Genomic DNA, 20,861 nt, shown 5'->3' with positions numbered 1-20,861 from the left:
TTAGGTGTTTCTCTCTATATAAGAAAAATGTCAACTGTAGCTCTGTACCGTAGAGGACATGGGGAATGTCTGGTTTTATGTTAAAAAGTAAACATTTGCATTATCTCCCAGAATTCCCAGAGCTTCAACCTTACACTACAGTGTTCAGATGTTATTTGTAGTTGGCTCTATTTTGTATCATGATATCCCTTCCTAGGTTGAGTTTTCTGTATCATTCATTCATTCCACAAAAGGTATTCAGTGCCTACTGGGGGTAGAGTAGTGAATAAATGCAACTGGACTCCTGCCCTCCTGGTGTACACATCCCAGTTGCTGGAGGAAGACTCAGAGCCTGAGAACAAGTAAACAAAGGATAGGACAAGAGCTTCAGAAACAAAATGAAGTGAACTTATGGATACATGCTTGTGTTCCCTCAAATTGCTACGTTGAACCCTAATTCCAATGTGAGGAACGCCAGAGGAGGGTCTTTACCAGGTGGTTAGATCATGTGGAAGGAGATCTCCCAAATGAGATTAGTGCCCTTATACAAAGAGGCCAATGGCTAGCTCAATCTTTCTCCACCGTGTGAGAACACAACACAAAGGCAACTCAAAAGAAGGCCCAACCATGGTGGCATCATGATCTTGGACTTCCAGCCTTCAGAACTGTGATAAATAAATATCTGCTGTGGATAATCCACCCAGTTTATGGTATTTTGTTATAGCAGCCCCAAACAAAGACACCAGGTAAGGAGAATGGCATGGGCTGGGGTAGTAGGGGAGGGTTTGAGACAGTACCCAGGGACTCAGAGAAGACCTCACTGAAAAGGTGATCTTCAGGAAGAGACTAGTAAGAAGCAAGGGATAAAGGCAAGTGGTTCTTGGGGAAAGAGCCTTCCAGGCAGGGGGAGCAAGTGCAAAGGCCCTGAGGTGGGTGTGTGCTTGGGTGATGTGTGAGGACATCAAGCAGGGCAGGGAGCACAGCAAGAAGAAGAGGGCTGGAGGGGATGTGGCAGATGCAAGGGCCAGGCAGAAAGAGTCAGAGACCACATCAAGGACTTCAGCTTGCCACTGGGTGAGACAGGAGCCCCTGGAGGACCAGAGCCAATGAGGCTTGTGGCTGAACGTTCATCTTCTCTTTTTGGGATCATACTGACTGGTATATTGAGAACAGAAATCACTAGGGGAGGTAAGGGCTGAAACATAAAGTTGGGCTAGGAATCTCCACAATAACATAGGTGAGAGATGATGCTGGTTTAGACCAGGGTGGAAGCAATGGTGTTGACATGCAGTGGTTAGAGCCCGAATCTGTTTTGAAGGTCGAACTGCCAGATCAGACGGGGGTGTGAAAGATAAGAGTTCAGCCTCATCCCTGATCTGAGCAAATGAAGACATGGAGCTACCATTTATTCCAAATGGAGACAGCTACTGTAGGGGCCAAGGTCAGGCTACCCAAAATGTTCCACTTTGTCATACTGATTTTTATTTTATTTTATTTTATTTTATTTTATTTTATTTTATTTTATTTTATTAATTTACATTCAATTACCCAACATACAGTACATCATTAGTTTTTGATGTAGTGTTCAATGTTTCATTAGTTGTGTATAACACCCAGTGCTCATCACAACACATGCCCTCCTTAATGCCCATCATACTGATTATTTTAAATAAAATACTTAAAAGGGCCTGTGCAAGAAGGACCCTCGGACCCTCCTCTGTCCCCCTGAAAGCAGGAAATAAATTTCTCCCATGAAAGATACCCTCCCTGTATCAGGAGCTAAAGAGACATCCTTATCACCAGAGATAGGAAATTCAGAGCCAAGAAGGCTGTAGAAACAACCCTTGTTACTTTTTACTAATTTTCCAGCACAGTCCAAATTCCTCTCAGAATTCCTTACTAATTAAAGCTCCCAAAGTTAAGGGCTTTTGTCCTGTCAATTCCTCACAGATTTAGTGTCTCTTTTTCTGAGAAAGCTTAAAAACTATCCGCCTTGGTCATTTCTGTAGGTCTCAATATAATTATTGGGCCTCCGTGTGCATGTAATAAAACTTTGTTTGTTTCCTCCTGTTAATCTGTCTCACGTAGGGGCGCCTGGGTGGCTCAGTCAGTTAAGCGTCTACCTTCAGCTCAGGTCGTGATCCCAGGGTCCTGGGATCGAGTCCCGCATCCAGCTCCCTGCTCAGCGGGAAGCCTGCTTCTCCCTCTCCCACTCCCCCTGCTTATGTTCCCTCTCTTGTTGTGTCTCTCTCTGTCACATAAATAAATAAAATCTTTAAAAAAAAATCTGTCTCATGTAAATTCAATCTTAGTCCAACTAGAAGACCTTAAAGGGTAGAGAATTTTTCCTTCTCATCACTGTGGAGGGGGCAAGTGTGAAAGGGAAAGAAAGGGGGGTCTGGAACACACTGGGGTTAAGAGTCTGCTGGGTTCCTGCATGGGGACACCAGGGAGGAAGTTGGGTTGGTGCTGTTAGCTCCTGAATGGTGCCTTAAACCAGGATACTGGGTCCTCCAACTCCTGAAACAAGGAATGGCTGGACAGACATGAAGAGGCAGCAGAGGGAACTCAGAAGCCACGAGTGAGTTAGGAGAAAAACCTAAGGAGAGGTATCCAGACACTAAATGAAGAAGGTTTTCAGGAAGAGGGACCAATCAACTCTACCAAATGCTCCTGAGAGACCCAGTAAGATAAGGGTGGGGGGGGGGAATCAATCCCTAGAAAAAGCAAAACAATGGTGTTCTACTCCTGGTGGGGAGTAGGGGGCTAGGGCAGGTGTTGGCAGGTAAGGGACACAAGATATCACCTGGGGTGATGGCAAATTTCTGCTTCCTGAGGGGAGTGGGACTGAGGAGCTGAAAGCATGCCTGGCAATTCACTGACCAATGCACTTAGGATCTGTGCATTGCATTGTACCTAAAATCTTTACCTTGAAAGACACCCTAGTCAAATCGCTGCAAGACACATGGGTGAAAGTGACCACTGTCCACTATTCTACTTTGAATTGAACTTAAAAAGAAGCTAGATCTATAGAAAGATGGATAGCTAGCCAAATATGGGAGAAAGTGAGAATTATAAAACGCTAATTACGAATCTAAGAGGTGAAGATATAGACTCACCGTAAATTCAACTCTTCGGTATGTTTGAAAAGAAACTGGGGAAAATTGTTATTCATAGTAAAGCATTCAGCAACCTGGGGGCTAGTGGTTTGCTCACCCCAAGCCAGGCAAGGTGAGTTTAACTGAGAATGCGTGGGAAGAGACTGGGGGCAGTCTGGGTCTGGGGAGGCACCAATTGGAGAAACATTGCTGTAAAGGTGAGGAGGAAACCAGAGTCACTGGGGAGGGTTAATGGGGACAAACTGAGGTTTGTCTGTATGCTAATGAGAACAACCTGCAGACACTATTATGATGTTAGAGTCAACAGGGATGACTGTGAAAGCAAGGTTCTCAGCAGGTACCAGGAGGGGAAACCTCCTCCCAAGAGGGAGGGCCCTTCTCTAAGGGTAGCACTGACCCTGTGCCCATGACAAAGGAGGGAAGCTACAGCAGATGTGCACAGGCTTTGAGGGTAGAATGTGCTCACTAAAGAATGTTGCTTTAAATACTGCAGGGAAATCTCTCAAAGGTTCTGCGAGGGATCTCATGTATAGCGAAGCATACTCGCGGGACACATAGCAGATGGCTTTATGTGAATCTGTTTTCTTTCCCTCAACTTCCACATGCATTCCCATTAAAACTCACCGCCCAAGAAACCCCTGGGAGTACCCCTTTCCCTATATTTACTTCTCTCATTTCTGCCTTACAAAGAAAGGCGTATTTCCCTTACCTCAACTCCTATCTTGGGACACTTGCCCAAGAAGCAAACAAAGGGTCAATTCAAAATACCAGTGTCTATGTGTTAAAACTTGGGTGACAAAAACTTTCAAAGATCAGGTGGATTTTAATTTCTTTAATTCCTTGCTTTCAACAAAATTGAATGAGAAAGTAATCAAGCTGTCAGCTGATACATCCTGATAAAACTATATTATCTTTGCCATGTCATCTGGAAGAAGTTCAAGGAATTGATTAACACTGCTGTAACAAAATATCTTTCATTATGAATGACACATTACTACATCTATTTTAAAAAATCATAGAACTGATGGTGAAATCTACATCAGTGTCTCATTTCTGATAATAAAAAAATAGTCATCTATGAATACATGAATTAATTTAAAACAAAGCCTCATCTTTGGTAGAGAGACGAATGTCACCTTGATGAATTACGTACCAATAATCATTGTAAACCTAAATCAATCTAGGAGAAAAAAAATTAACACTTATTGTCTAAAGGAATAATTTTTACGTAAATATTTATATTTAAGAGAACCAAGACAGAGTGATTAATAAAAGACCTGCAAACACAAAATTATACTACGTTAGGATAAAATTCTGTGTGAAAATTGGAATCGCGATGCTGGTACAAAGAAGACAGGGACTGTGTGAAATATCTGGCAGTTAAGGAAGGCTTTGTTTATATATTTCTTAAGTGAATGATATGGACATCAAATTATTATGGCATTCATTTAGATTCCACTTAAAATAGAGACTAACAGGGGGAAGGGGGTGGGAGAATGGGTTAGCCTGGTGGTGGGTATTGAGGAGGGCACATTCTGCATGGAGCACTGGGTGTTATGCACAAACAATGAATCATGGAACACTTCATCTAAAACTAATGATGTAATGTATGGGGATTAACATAAGAATAAAAAATATATATATAGTAAAGGAAACAAAAAAAAATAGAGACTAACAGTTTTACTTCTAATGTCAATATTTACAATTTGCTGGAAGAGACATCATTTGCAATTCATTAAATTTAGGTGAGAATTTTAGATGTCAAGTTAAAAATCCATGAATGGAATATAGCATTTCAAAACTTTTGCAGGGGCCACTGGAGCACTAAGTGTGGAGGCCTCTGGCTTAGGCAACTCTCTAGGATTCCAATATGTGCACCCAGGGGCATGGGGAGGGAGCCAGGTGCCCCTGAGCCCTGGGGACCAGTTAGTGCAGGTTACAGACAATGCAGATGTTAATCTTATTATTTGTCTTGCATGAAGTGCTTTTAAAATGTCCCCAAATCACCCTATAGTGAAATACAAGCATGCATCTAGTCCTGCAGGATGCAGTGAGAAACACCCCAAAGCGGATGTTCTATTTCACTTACATTGGCACGTGTGCAGTGATGGAGGACTGCCTTGGCTTTTCTCAGGGGCCCTCTGCTTCCCCTGCATTTCAAGCACTGGCCTCTGGGAAGGAAGAGCAGGAAGACCCACAGCAGAGGACTGCCACTGTCTCAACTTACCATCTGCAGCCAAATGTTGGTGGTTAAAACTTGGTTCTTCTCATCCTTCAAAGAAAAAGAAAGAACCATAAATATGGTTTATATGGTTTACAAAAGAGGGAGTGATACTGTTATTCATGCAGGAATCGGGCTACTGGGACTGCTGGAGTGTGCGGAAATTAGGAGGCGCCAAGCGCTTCCAAATACCCGCAAGCAGAATTTCCCCAGAGGTAAGCACATTTATTATAGAGTACTTACAAAATATGAAGAAGTATAAAGAGGAAAATTAAGACCCCACAGCCCCACATCCAGATATGACACCTGCTAATGATTTAGCTTATTTTCCTTTGTACCCTTTACAATAATTTCTATGCTTAAGAAAATAAAATTGGGTACAAATTCCAACTTTTTTTAAAGATTTCATTTATTTATTTATTTGACAGAGAGAAAGACAGCGAGAGAGGGAACACAAGCAGGGGGAGTGGGAGAGGGAGAAGCAGGCGTCCCACTGAGCAGGGAGCCCGATGCCAATGCGGGCCTCGATCCCAGGAACCCGGGATCATGACCTGAGCCGAAGGCAGATGCTTAACGACTGAGCCACCCAGGCACCCCTCCAATTTTTTAAAGTCAAGTTTATTACCAGAATGTATACAGTTTTAAACAAATGTAAGTATCTTGTGCTTCCCTCCGCCAGGAAAGGGAGTATGACCTTGCCAGCGGCCACGCTGGAGGCCAATGGCACTGCGTGGGTCACATTTCTGCCTGGTCCCTATGGATCTGCCTTTCTTTTCTCTCATCATCTATCTACCAAGAAGCATGTCTGGCCCCTGACACACACCTAAAGGTAAATTCTGTCCTAATAAGCAAACGAAGTTTCAGAAAGGTAAGATGACTCCTGAAGGAGCTATTCAAACTTGGATCTTTCTGACTCAAAGCCCCTTTCTCCACATTCCCAAACCACCTGAGAATGGGATCCAGCAGGGTGTCACGTCTGTGCTCTAACCAGAGCTTGGGATAGTGTACCAACGACAGCTTTGCCCCAGAACAGGACATCTAAAGAAAATTCTGGGGAACATCAATCCTCCCAACTGATATGCAAGCAGGGTCTTATTACTGCTGGCCAAGCCCAACATGGCCTAGCAAATGAGCAAGTTTCATGCAACAGTTCTGCTGAGATGGAGTTTTTCAGAACTCAGCCCCCAATTCCCACCTAAAGGACTCTGTAAATTGGCAAGTGTCACTCTCTTTAGGAGAAAGTATTTACTAATGCCCCCGGGCAGATGTGCCTAGAAGCTGAGACTGTGAGCTCCTCCAACAGGAATTATCTGGCCCCGTTAACTGATGGCATATACAAAAACGGACCCAATGGCAGAAAGAACATGGCATCTGCTGGGGCGTGGTCAGAGAGCTGGGATGCCAATGAGAAATAAATGCTCTTTCTCATTAAAATAAAAATGTGCTGATCATGTAAGGAGCTGGCAACGATTCTTTGATGCATCAATGCCCCTGGCTCAGCAGCTCAAATTCTGAGCAACTTTGAGAGGTGAAATTGGCAGGCAGGGAGGTATGTGAATCCCAAAGAAAGAGAGAGCTGCTTGGGAAGGGACAGGCAACACCATCCTAGTAGGGTCCCAGGTCGCAGCTGTATCCAGAAGAAGCTGTCAGTTTGGTTACAGGAAAAATACATCCTATTTTTCAAAATAAACCATGGCAGAGTCTTTTTGGTGGAAAAAGTTATGTAGCTAACATTTCTCGGTATTCTGTGCTGAGCCAATTGTCCCCGATAGAGCCATATATTTGAACTGCACAAGTACTCTAGTTCCGGTTCAATCTCCAATATTATTTGAAAGCATCATTGAACTCTTTTAGGACATATATCCGTTGCGTCAACTTATTAAGGAGTTGTTGTTTTTAATGGACTTAAAATTAGCCAGTGTTCCATTTGGGTGGCTTTCCTTCTTTTAATTGCATCTGTGATTTCAGCTTCTGAGAAAAAGACTTCTGTGGTTTGGGAGCTCAATTACTGCCAATCTAATTAAAAGGCTTTCTTCTTTCCAACATTCTAACTGAAACCTCATTACAGTGAAACGGGATGTCTGTGGTGTGTAGCAGCACGGGACTGAAGTGCCGGCATTTCAAACTGTAATCAACACCGAGCAGCAGCCATCCACCGCCAGAGAGCACAACGATGCCAGGTAGGGGAGCCCTCCGTTCAGACTCTGGGGGACCAGCCGCAGATCAGCAAGGAGGCTGCTGTGCGCCTTCCCAGAGCGGGTCTCTTTCTTCCGCTTTCATCCCAGGGCCACCCGCTGGCTGTGTCTCTCAGCTCTCTCAGTCTGTACAGAGACAAGATGTCCTATGTCCTTCCCACCCCTGGGTGTGGTGCCCCCTCTCCATCACACCCTGAATGTTTGTGTCCCCCCCGAAATTCACATGTTCAAACTTAACCCCCACTGTGATGGTATCTGGAGGTGGGACCTTTGGAAGGAGATTAGGTCATGAGAGCAGAGCCTCTGTGAATGGGATTGGTGCCTTATAACAGAGACCCCAGAGAACTCCCTCGCCCCTTCTGCTATGTGAGGACACAGCTGTCTATGAGCCACGAAGCAGGTTCTCACCAGACACCAGATTGGCCAGTGCACTGATCTTGGATTTCCCAGCATCCAACCTGTGAGAAATAAATGTGTGTTGCTTAAGCCACCCAGTCTGTGATATTTTTGTTATAGGAGCCCAAGATGATGAAGACAGTGCCCCACCACACATGGACCCCTACTCAGCTCCAGAAGGGGCTCTCTGCCTTCATCCAGCTGCACTGCTCAAAGAATGAAGTCTAAGGTTCTTAGAGCAGTACACAGCCTTTTCTATAAGCTAGAGTCCAGCTAAGTGTCCAGTCATTCATCTATTCATTCATTCATTCATTCATTCATTCATTCATTCATTCATTCAATGAATGTTTACAGAGCACTTCCTGTCTCAGGCATTAGGCCATCTGGACATATAGAGTAGGAATTGAACATCATTCTTGAGCTCATGGAACATAAAATGCGAGTCAGGGGTGGGATTACACAATTCAACAATGATATAATTACAAAAGGTGAAAGGAAAGGAACAGGGTTCCTTCAGATAGAATGACAGGGGTGGAGGAGTCCCAAGGATAACCCTTCATTTTTACACCCTATGATACTGGAAGACCAAAAGACATGGATCCCTCATGCCATCACCTGTATCATTCGCCCTTCAAGACCTTATTCCTCCTCACCTCCCAGGGCCTGCCCTCCCCCCACCCTCCTTTCTCCTGCCATGGACTGAGGCTGCCTCCTGGCTCACCAGGGGCTCCAGCATGGAGCCAGCAACTCAGGCAGACCTTGGCTTTGCATAGGAGAATGAGGAGCAGCGAGGAGAGACATAAGAGAGACAGGTTACAGTTCACCATGAGGAAGAAACTCCCTGGCCTACAACAGCCCAGCCTACTTCAGAAGGCACCCGGCAACCAGCTCCTAGAGTTATAAACACAGAGGACAGCCACCTGCCTGCAAAGGACACTAACACCCCTCAGTGGCCCTCCACAGGTGCAGCTCAGGTGACCCAGGGCCTGTGCAGTCTACAGTGGCCAGGTCTCTCCTACACACCCTGGTGCCCACGCCAGCCTCTAGCCCTTCCTTCCTGCCACCCCCAGGATACCCATAGTGCCCTGCTTCCTGAGTCTTCTACAAGAGGGCCTAAGGCAGAATTTCAGCCTGCATTCAACTGCCGTGCCCCAGGGTTTGCATTGCTGCGCATGCTGAGGTGATGTAGAGAACTGGGCACAGAGACTGAGCCTTTGGTTTAGAAAGCTGGCAGATGGAGCTGTGGTTCCCAGATGCCTCTCTGGCCTCGGGCATTAGGATGTTCCTGGCATGTAGGCAGGGGCTCCACTCCCATCACCCAGAACCTACTGATTCAACCCAGGAGGGAAACTTCCTTCCCTCTCATCTAAACACCCTCCACTGACAGCAAAGCCACCAGCCTCCTGCACTGCACTTGAGCTCATTTAAATCCTGAATTAGCTGATGAAGCTGCACTCAATAGTCTCTTCCCTCACGAGCTGGATGGTACACTGGTCAAACACTAGGATTCCTGCAGGGAGGAGGAATGATATCTCCAAACCCGAGCCCCAAACCCTGGGCCAAGGGTCTCTGAATAAATCACCAGCAAGCAGCACAGAATCTGAATATGGGTTTCAGTGATTCCAGACCCTCAGGCTGCCACCTGGCCACTCCTGTCCTGACCCAGCCCGGAAGGACAGAGTGGAGAGGCAGACTCCATGCCAGCAGAAGATCCTCCAGGCTCCACTCTCAGCCCTCCAATCTCAGGCACTCAGTTTCTGCGGGTTTCAATTTTATCTCCTAGGAACTAGGCGATAACAGTTGCCCTGACCACCTCCCAAAGTGGGAGAGGCGAGGAGAGCATCCTACAAGCCGTGACATGTGACTCAGTGCCAGCATCTGTCCCTGTGGGGCTGCGCTCACCACACAGGTCTCCTGCAAGATCCATTCTCCTTCCTGACCCCGGGATGACACAGGAGGAGACAGAACCCGTGGTTGCCATGGGATCACAGGAGGCCCTTGTGGCAAAGCACCCCCAAAGCCAACTAGTCTAATGCCTCTTTCTTTGGTTTTTGTTTTTGTTTTTTATTCTGAACACTTCAGAATATTATTCAGCCTTAAAAAATGAGGAAATTCTGCTATTTGTGACAGCACAGATGAACCAGGAGGGCACGATCCTAAATGAAATAAGCCAGACAGAGAAAAACAAATACTACCTGATTCCACTTATATGAGGAATCTACAGTAGTTGAGCTCACAGAAGCACAGAGTCGGACGGCGGCTGCCAGGGGAATGGGAGGTCTTAGGCCACGGCAACAAAGGTTCAGCTTTGCAAGATAAACAATTCCTAGAGATCTCCTGTGAGGCATGGAGCCTATACTTAGCAATGCTATGTTATATACTTAAAAATCTGTTAAAAGGGTAGATTAAGTGTTACCACAGAAATTAATAATAAATAAATAAAGTTTTTGTGTGTCAATCATAATTCAATAAAGGGAGTGTTGTTTTTTTAAAAAGTACACTTTGATTTAAGCATCCATGCTTTCTGAATCAATCTCCCAGAATAATCATGTATCTGCTTTGAGTACAACAGTTCTGATGATGTGTAATGTGCTATCTTGAAGCAATTATTCTTCTGGAAGTCGTACAGCAACATTATTCAACATTATTTTGCAGAGCTCCCAACACTTTTTCTTTGCTTTTGTATAGATGCTGAGAAAAAGTAGATAACAATACATCTCTCTCACTGTGCCTAAATTCTTGTTTGCAGAGAAAATTGCTGGATAACATAAATTCCTATTTGTGTAGTCTCTATAGTTGATACCAAGGATTACTTCTTTTATCTAATTTAATTTTACCCCAACCATATTTTTGTCATAGTTTTACAGAATAATAAACTGAGAGTCTGTGATTTTCCCTAAGTCAGCAAGATAGTAGATCTGACACACACACACACACCCTCATATCCAGAATAAGAAATAAACTACAAATCAATAAGAAAAGGGCAGACAATCAAATAGAAAAATGGGCAAAAGATGAACAAGCATATGATTTTCACCACAGAGAATATCAGTAAATGGTATCTGAAAATAACATAGCTAAATCTTCAGTAGACATTTGCATTCTTCCAAATGTCATGTGTGCATGCACACATGCACACACTTTGTATTAACTCATTCAGTCTTGTGAGAACAACCCAGCAAAATCAGTACTGTCATTGTTCTCATTTAATAACGGAGATTATGGGAGAGCTCCCAAATTTAACCTAATATGTCTCTGTTCTGCTCGAATGTCTTCAGGTGAGCATATCTATCTTTATAATCAAGAGGGAATGGGTGCAAAAAATGTCAACTGTGAAACAAAACAAGCTCCTGGCCCTATGTCACACAGCTCAGTGTGGAAGTTGAGATCCAATCCCTTACCTGTTTATCCCAACACCTGTGTTTGAGCCACCATGAGACTCTGTCATAACAGTGAGCACCTTGGTGATGTTAATGAAAAGTGGTTCCCTTTGGTATTCGTGTCATACAGGAGTTCTCGAAGTACGGTCTGGGAACCTCTGAGGTTCTGAGATGCTTTAGAGGATCAGTGAAAAACTTTTTTCATAATCGTTAGAAGTTACTAAGCTGTTTCCCCCTCATTTCCTCATGAGCACTGAGTAGAGCTTTGCAGAGAGCCCATGGCATATGATGTCAGCAGCAGACTGAATACAGAAGCAGAGAAGAGAATCCAGCTGTCTTCCATGAAGCTTGGCACTAAGGAGATTTGCAAAATACAAAACAGTGCCACCCTTCTCACTAAAATTGTTTTGCTTGGGTAAATATAGTTACTTTTCAGAAAAATATTGGTTACATTAACATGGCATGGGTTTATTATAATTTTAAATGAATTAATGAACTTAAACTGTTTTCTTAATTTTCATTTCTAACATGGTAAATATCGATAGATATAACCCATGTAAAGAAAATTGGGAGGAATTCCCAATAACTTTTATGAGAGTAAAGGGGTCCTGAAGCTTAAAAGTTTGAGAGCCACTGGTAAAGGGCTCAGCATTTGTTAAGATAGTCTGTTTCTCGTACCTAAAACCTGGCCCTCTCAAGGTGCAGAGCCCTATGTCATCTCTGCTCTCATTTTGGGGTTGCTCATGGTCTGTGACATGGGAGTACAACTGAAAAGTCTAGACATCACAGGCAGACCTGGCTGTGTTACAAACAAGTTGTGTAGACTTGGGGTGGTCACTGAGCTTTTCTGAGACTCAGATTCCTATACATAAAAATAGGAAACTGATTGCCATCTCTCCAGCAAGTTGCAAGGATTAAATGAGTAACACACAAAAAGTGCCTAAAGCATAGGAAAGTTTTCCACCTTTCTTTTTTTTTTAAGAATTAATATATTTGAGAGAGAGAGAGAGAGAGAACATAAGTGGGGAGGAGGGGCAGAGGGAGATGGAGAAGCAGGCTCCCCACTGAGCAAGGAGCCCAATGCTGGGTGCAGTCCCTGGACCCTGGGATCATGACCTGAGTCAAAGGCAGATACTTGACCGACTGAGCCACCCAGGCATCCCAAGTTTTCCACCTTTCAATGATCAGAAACAAGTTCCTCCAACACAAAGGTCCTGGGGAGACTTAGAAGTTTGGCCCACAGAGGCAAAATCTCATCTCTCCCTGACTGCCTACCTTTGGAAGTGGCACATGATTATATTGCTTTGATGCTCACTGAAATCTGGGCCTAGAAGGTAAATGTCTTGATGTTAACATTTAATTTTCCTAATAGGTTAAGGGTATTGTGATGTATGAATGTGAAGATGTGAATCTTTTCAAAAAGAATGTGTGCAACAGTTTCAAGTGTTGGATGCTCATGTCCTTCCACCAGCTACCCAGCTTCTCAACAGGCATGGCCCAGGAACCTCACTATTTTCCTACTGAGGTTCTGGAAATCTTTAATCATCACTGACCTGTTTAGAGATATATACTTATTTCTAACAGTATTGTTAAGTACTAACAAATGAAGGCAACGTGTTATGCTGTGGTCCTTCAAAACACATCACTCTGAAGAGCCTGATACTGTACACACTGTTCCAAAGAACTCCGCCGAAGCAAATTCCGGTCCTTGGAAAACTGCCTCTGGAACTTCCTGAAGTGATCTTGAACACTTTTATCTTATTTTTAACTACCAAAGTTAATCCTGCATAGCTCTAGAACACTGTTTTCAGGAGCAATGCCGAGAAAGACTTGAAGAAATCTGTAAAATCAGGCCAGAGTACTTATATATTTTATATATACATTCCTCCCAACAGGTCAGTGTGTAATTCCTTACTGACTTAAGCCCAGGTAAGACACACCATAACCAAGGGTACAAAACTGGCCCATCAGGCTGACTCCTTGGGAAGTATGCATGCCAGGTGAACTAAGGCAAGTGTGGCTCCTGAGCTTAGGTCCTTGATTTGGCCAATGCCAACTGATTTTCATTCCCCTATAAAACCCACTGCCCAGTGCAATACTGAAGGGACTGGGGCTCATCACCAAGCCACTCCAGCTGCCTGTGTGTGCAGGTATGAAAGGGATTCCCTGGGGAAGTGACCTGCCCTGACCTTGTATGGTTCCTGCTGGGTGGACCCCATCCCCAGCACTACCCAGGTTCCCCAAGGAGAGGAGGGTGATTTCAAGAGTGCACTTTTAACTAGGATTGAAAGGCCTTCTTTCCACTTCTGCAAGAAGGGCCTCCCTATCTCCCCCAGAAGACCCAAATCTTGCGTAACAAAGCCGGGGAAAGTGATCATGAAAGTGGAACCTAACCGAGAAGACACCACACCTTGGGTTAACAGAGCTGGGAAGGGGAGGGCATGGTGGCAGGAGCAGGGGAGATTATGGAGTGCAGGGGAGGGAGAAGGGCTTCAGTGTCACTGGGTGACCCAGGAATCAAGCTTTATCTCAACTCTCCTTGAACAGATACAATAAATTTCCCTTTACTTAACCATCATCCTAACTGAATCAGTGTCCAAGCATTGCCTTCACTACCACACATGCAGCGCACAGAACACATTATCTTTGGGCTAAGAGCAAACAATCACATGCAACGCCAGATCCCCACAAATGCCTGAGAAATTACAGAAATGTGTGCAGCATCAGCACAAGGATTTTCCAATGAACTCTGACAGGAAATTATTGTGGTGTGTCTCATTATAATTGAGGTCCTCTAAAGACATCAGCTAGAGATACAGGAATCCCAACAGAACACCCCACATGTAACTGGTGCAAAGGTGGGTTCAAAAGGCCAAAGAGGAGGGGATGAAGTACATGAAGGGAAGGTCGGAGCAAGATATAAAAGCAGCAATGTCTTCTTTCTTTGTTGTTATTTGGCATTTCTAATACTTCTACAAGTAATACAGATTAATTGGTTTAATAAATTGAGGAAAAATAAACAGGACCACAAATAAAGAAAGAATGATAGGAAAAAATAGTTCACCACCATTGTAACCCAGAAAATTAAAAATTATGAGTAGACACATTATAAGGATAAAGCCTGGGCAAGATGAAAAAAAAATTTGGAATGATAGCTGCATAAAAAACATATATGGCAATAAATAAATGAACAAATGGATGGATACATTTTTAAAAATAGCAAATACAAAGAAGAAAGGAAGGCAAGCAGATAGGCACAACTAAAATACAGAATATAGTCTGGAAAAAAGCCCAAACAAGAAGTGCATGCTTCCCATGAGTTCTTTAATACTATATAACTTAATAAAACCTTGGATCAAATTAAACATGATTTCAAAGACAAAATTATAAAGTAACCAAATGAAATGAAAGGGAAACTGCAGAGTTAAATAAATAAACTGAGAACCAAACAACATGATTACATAGCTAATAAATTAGACACAGAAAGAGACAAAACAGGCCCAGCTAAAAATTGAGTTACTGGTATGAAAGCAAGGCATGAGATAATCGCAGTTTGTGCAGAGGGAAAACACAAAGAGATTAAGTCAGTTAATGAAGAGGTCAGAGGCAGAGGTGACACAGGAAGACAGAAGTAGAGCTGAAGCGGAGAACAGACCCATGAGAAAAGTGCGTGCATAGGAGACATACTCCTGGTTCTGCCAAAACAGTAGACTCCATAACCTGAGCACCATCGTGCCACAAAACACCTAGAAATGCTGGAAGAAATCAAACCAATTTTTTTAAATGCAAACCTAAGATCATAAAAAAAGTATGAGAAATCCCTCGAAACAAAAATCCAAGAGAAAACTAAAAAGAACATTGTGAGTACATGAGTTGATGCTGCCAGAGGCTGGGGGGTGGTGCAGTGGGGGCCAGTTATATTCATAGAGAGCTTGAGCAGTGCCCCGGTGGGACTGAGGACAAAGCTGTGATTACACAGGTGGAGGGGAACCAAACCAAACCCCCACACCACATCCATCCACATGACACCGGCCACAATCCTTTGGACACCCCTATACTTCCATGGATTTTTATCTCTAGCAGCATCCCACCCCCTCAATTCTCATGGAAAATATGTAAAAAAAAAACAAACAAAAAAAAGATCACCTTTTAACTCTGACATGGGGATAGAGGGAGCAACTCTAGGGAAACAGGCCACCCAGAGCCTTCTCCTTAGCAAAGGCCTACTCTCCAGACTTTGTCAGATTTATTCCTGCCAGGGAGAGGGCATCCAGCCCACACCAGTACCCTGTCATCTTTCTGTCTCACCAGACTGGGGAAGGCAAGAGCTACATCACCAGGAAACACCCGGGAGCACAGGCCCACCAAAAGACTGAGATTTCATCATAAGATTATATAATGCTTCCTCTTCCACTCACCTCTGCACCACAACACTCCAGTAGGACACCAGTGGGTATGGCTGAAAGAGCTACAGATTCCCTGAGCAAGAGTGCCAAGGGCAGGCCAAGGTCAAGCAAGTAGACAAAAATAAGGACACTAGAGAAATGTGAAGCCTCTGGCTCCTAAACCTACAGAAAACACTAACACATAACCACTAGCCAAACTAACATAAATTCTCATACTAAGGTGTATTGCCTCAACTCCTATTATCTTAGAGGTCATTTCTGACTTATGACAGAAGAACCACAAGGCAACTAAAAGACAAGAAAAAACTATAGTGTATGACGTATTTTTACAGATAATGAAAGTTAAAGAAGGTATGAGAAGTAGAAAAGACTTGTAACAATCCATCCCAACCTCATTCATTCCAGGGTTCGAAAAACAAGTGGGGGCAAAGAGCCTACCCGGGGGTTTCTTCCAGAATCAACATTGAGATTTTTACACATTATCTGAAAGGCAGAGAAATTTCTAAATTTGCAGATGTTCCTAAACTCATTCAAACATAGACTATGTTGCTAAACTATAGGAACTAGAAGAACACTAACAACTACAATTCAGGAAGAGAATTTGAGAGTCTCGTCACCCATTTCCAAACAGCATGTTACCCTGCACACCTTAATCAAGAAGGAGGTAAGAAGCAAAATGGGAATATTTCCCTCTTCCGAATAGTTCAACAAAACACAACAGAAAAGGAAAAGATGGGCATTTAAACCAACCAAAGATCTATAAATAATGAGTCCTCTACAGATCTTTAGACTCTAATCCTTTTCTTATAGACTTGTAGAAAGCTAATAAATTACCAGTGCCCAGAAATAACTTGGCAATTCATCCTAACTAATCACCGCAGAGTTCTAACACTAAGGAAAATTCTACACCTTTTCCTTCCCCAGCCCAGAAGTCATTTCCCATCTAATACAGAGCATATTCAGATGCCTTATTCTACATGGAACAATGAGGAGCTAAATAAGCCAAATTCAGACTATTCACAGACCTCATTTCTTCTTCTGGAAAGTACAATGAAGTGATTCATGCCATAAAGCACACTATACCAATTACCAAGAAAAATGTTCCTATCACAAAATCAGGAACAGAGTGACTTTGGAACTTTCTTGTGATTCTGGTGATTAAATAGTCTGCATGAAGTTCCAAAGTATGCTCTTCTTTAATAAATGACCTTTTGTTACATGTCAGCCACTTAATATTTCAGAGAAATTTTTTTCATTATAAACCCTGAATTCGCTAGGAAGAAAATGCTCAGTGCAGGGGATACCTGCATTGAAATCTATAATTGCAGCTGACTCTCTCTTCCACAACTTCCCATCTCCCAACCCCTGTCTATCTATAATTATGCTTTCACCAGTAGATCAAAATGAACCTGCACCTATTTTTATGTTCATTATAATCTAGAACAACAGTTTCTCTTCAGTTTAACAAGGGGATGCACTTGCCCTAACTTGAATTCCATAAATAGATTGTTATAAAGGGTTAGGTTATGAAATAAGGAGAGATTCCCAGGGAAGGAAGTGCCTCCTTGATATTTCTTAAGAACTTTCACCAACTTCCAGAGTGAGTTGCTCTCTATCTTATTCCTAGCTCCCAAAGACACTCTCCTGACCAACTACATGCTGCAGCACTCACTTCCCCCTTTGCCCCCAGTAGGACCTTCCCAAGATGCCACCTAACTTGTTTCGCCAGGAGTTTAAATGTACTCTTCTGTTCTCATGTGTCCCCAGAGTCTCTGACAGTGGTCAACTCCATCAGAAAGGCAAGGGAATAATGGTTAAGAACACACCTTCTCTTCTGGCTCTTGCAAACTGCATAAACACACAAATAAGAAAGAAAATCTTGCCCAATTAACTCACAAATGAAAAGGAAAGGAATAATACCACAAGGATTATGAATATGTATTGCTGATTTGGATAAGAGGGGTAAAATGAGACTTCTCAAAACATACGAATGGGAAAAAAAGTGACAGATTGCTATTGAATATGTTTGTCTTCTCTCATTTTATTGGATTAATTCTAACATCAAATTTATAAATAATGAACAAAACTTTGAAATATTGCTACATTTCCACATTCTGGACTTGTCCTTCTTTGGGTATGGGCTCATGGATAGATAGTAGGAAATGATTCTGAGAAACTGAAAGAACGATTGGCTTCCACAACTATGGACCATTTTCTTAAATCTGTACTAATGCAAAGGTGTGTGTATATAAAATAAAACAAGTCAGCTGTTAAGAAAGTATTTTAAAATGATAAGACTCAGGAGCTGATGATGGTATAGTGAAACTGGTAGTTTCCAATACTGTGTGAGTCAATGTGTAAAGTGCTATGTACTTTCTTCAAAGCAACCTTTAAATTTGCCTTTATGTCAAGAAATTTAAAAAAAAAAATAAAGCTATTAACTTTTTGGGCTAATTCCACATCTAAGAAATGACCTTAAAGAAATGGTCAGGAATCAGAATTAACAAGGAAGCCCAAAGGTACTGATTATATACTTAGAGTGCTCACAATATTATAAACAAATTAACTGTCCAATAATAAATTTTTAGCATATCCATAAAGAGGAATACTATGTAATTACTAAAATGTTTTTTAAAAAAATGTAATCATCTGAAAAACATATTAGAATGTGTTTTGGGAGAAAAACATTCCATAAAATTGTACTTATAGTATTATCCATTGTTTAATTCTATTCTGTGATCCTCCTATTTCTCATCCCCTGTTTACTCATGAATATGATCTGATTCTTTCAGTACTGAACTGCTCTCTGAAATCTTCTCTTATATCCAACCTGCTTTACTAAGAGTTATTTGACCTCTCTAAATAAAATATATGCAGGATGTGATACTGATCTTAACATACACATAACTATAGGACTTATGATTCTTATCTCATTTTTGATACTATATATTTTGACTTATTATAGAATTTTTAAATGCTCATTGCAAGAGCAATAAAAATTATTAAGTTCCAGAAAGATGGAGTAGATATACTTTTTCCCATTCTTACCACTAAATACAACTAAAAGCAACTAAAAACTCTGGATGTTATACATAAGGAAAACAGAAAAAGACTCTAAAAAGTGTACAGGAGAAGGCAGACTGCCTCTAGACCTTAGTACCAAGGAATAACACTGCAGTGAATTCCCTGGGTTTTATTCTTGATTCTTATATCCCAGAAGGACAATTTGGAAGCCATAACTTTCACTAGGTAGTAATGTAGGAAGGAATAGAAATTCATATCTGCCTAGCAGTAAGAAGGGGCCCATCCCTTTCCCCTTCCCTCATGTCAACCAACAGAAGCCAAGTATGAAATCTCAACTTCCACCCTCACCTAGCAGTTAGGCAATGCCCCCTCTTCCTCTGCTAGAGTGGTGTCAAGAGAAAGACACATAGACAGAAAGTTTAAATAAGACCCAGAGTCTCATAATATAATAACCAAAATGTCTAGGTTCCTATTGAAAATCACTCATCATACAAAGAACAAGGAAGATCTCAAAGTGAATTTAAAGAGACAATCAACATGGGGTGCCTGGGTGGCTCAGTCAGTTAAGTCTGGGATTGAGCCCCACATCGGGCTCCCTGCTCATTGGGGAGTCAGCTACTCCCTCTGACCCTCCCCGCTCTCATGCTCTTCTCTCACTCTCTCTCTCAAATAAATAAAATCTTTATTTAAAAAAAGACAATCAACAGATCCCAACAAGATGAACAATTCAAAGATGTCAGAATTATCTGATAAAGATTTTAAAGCAAACATCATAAAAAATCTTTCAAAGAGCAATTACAAGCATAAGAGTAATAAATGAAAAGATAGTCTCAGCAAAGAACTACAAGATATAAAGAAAAATCATGAAAACTTCAGAGGTGAAAAATAAAATAACCTAAATAAAAACTAAATGGATAGGCTCAACAGCATTGAATGATTGAAGAATGAGTGAACTGGGGGATAGAACAATGGAAATTACCCAATTTGAAAAACAGAGAAAAATTTTAAAAAAAGAAAAAGAAAAACTGAACAGAGCCTCAGTGACCTATGGGACTACAACAAAGATCTAACAATTGTATTATTGGAGTCTTGAATCAAAAAGAAGGTGGAACTGAAAAAGTACATGAAGATGTAATGGCTGACACTTCCCAAATTTGATAAAAGATACAAATCTGTAATTTCAAGAAGTGAGAAAATCCCAAACAAGATAAATCTAAAAAAATCCCTACCAACACACATCATAGTAAAAAACCAAGGACAATGAAAAACCTTTAAAAACAGCAAGAGAGAAACAATACCTTACCTATAGGGCAAAAGCAATTCAAATGCTAGTGTATTATTCATCAGGACCATAGTGGCCAGAAGGACATGGCATAACACTTTTGAGTGTAAAAAAAAAAAAGGATCAACTCAGAATCCCATATGCAGTGGTCAGGAATGAAGGGGAACTCAAGACATTTTCAGGTGAAGGCAACTAAAAGAATTTGTTGCCTATGACCCTATCTTTAAAAAAAAAAAAAAAATGGACAAAGAAAGTTCACTAAGCAAAAAGGAACCAATAAAAAAAGAAAGCTTGAACATAAAGAAGGAAAAAATAGAGCAAGTGAAAATATGGATAAATATGATCAGCTTTATTTCTCCTGTTGAGTTTTCTATATTGTGTTTGATGGTTGAAACAAAATTATAAAACAGCCTGAGATGGTTCTAAATGTATGTAGAAGAAATAGTAAAGATGATCATATTATAAACAAGGGATAGTAAAGGATGCAAACAGAGGTAAGATTTCTACTCTGCACTCAAGCAGATAAAATGCCATATCAGCAGACAATGATAAGCTATTTATATGTAAAGCAACACCTAGGACACCCACTAAAAATCTACATAAAGGATTTCACTCAAAAACACTATTGATAAGTCAAAAAGGAAATTCCAAAAAAAGTTTAAATAACCTAGAGAAAGCAGGTAAAACAAAACAGAAAAATGAAAGAAAGGAAGATAGAAGATAGAAGCACCAGAAAACAAAAATAAAATGAAAGACTTAGGACCTAACGTATCAATAATTATATTAAATGTAAATGGCCTAAATATAGCAATTTAACAAAGGAAACTGGCAAAGTACATTAAAAAACATAACCCAACTA

The 20,861-nt window shown here is 41.7% G+C and overlaps 1 protein-coding gene across 2 annotated transcripts in view; it reads right to left on the bottom strand.

Moving 5' to 3' along the window:
• The window catches only part of CHRNA7 (cholinergic receptor nicotinic alpha 7 subunit), a 129,149-nt gene that overhangs the window by 67,341 nt on the left and 40,947 nt on the right, over window positions 1-20,861 (bottom strand). For both annotated transcript variants that reach the window (XM_045901857.2, XM_045901858.2), the window contains one exon: window positions 5,326-5,370. In XM_045901857.2, coding sequence (XP_045757813.1) covers window positions 5,326-5,370 — 45 coding nt within the window. The remainder of the gene's footprint in view (window positions 1-5,325; window positions 5,371-20,861) is intronic.

This window comes from Mirounga angustirostris, unplaced genomic scaffold (assembly GCF_029215605.1).
Source record: "Mirounga angustirostris isolate CCGP_5_RB_7025 unplaced genomic scaffold, mMirAng1.0.hap1 SCAF_9, whole genome shotgun sequence".
Taxonomy (NCBI): Eukaryota; Metazoa; Chordata; class Mammalia; order Carnivora; family Phocidae; genus Mirounga; species Mirounga angustirostris.
Note: the sequence above shows the minus strand (reverse complement) of the source record. Positions and strands in the feature narration are given on the sequence as shown.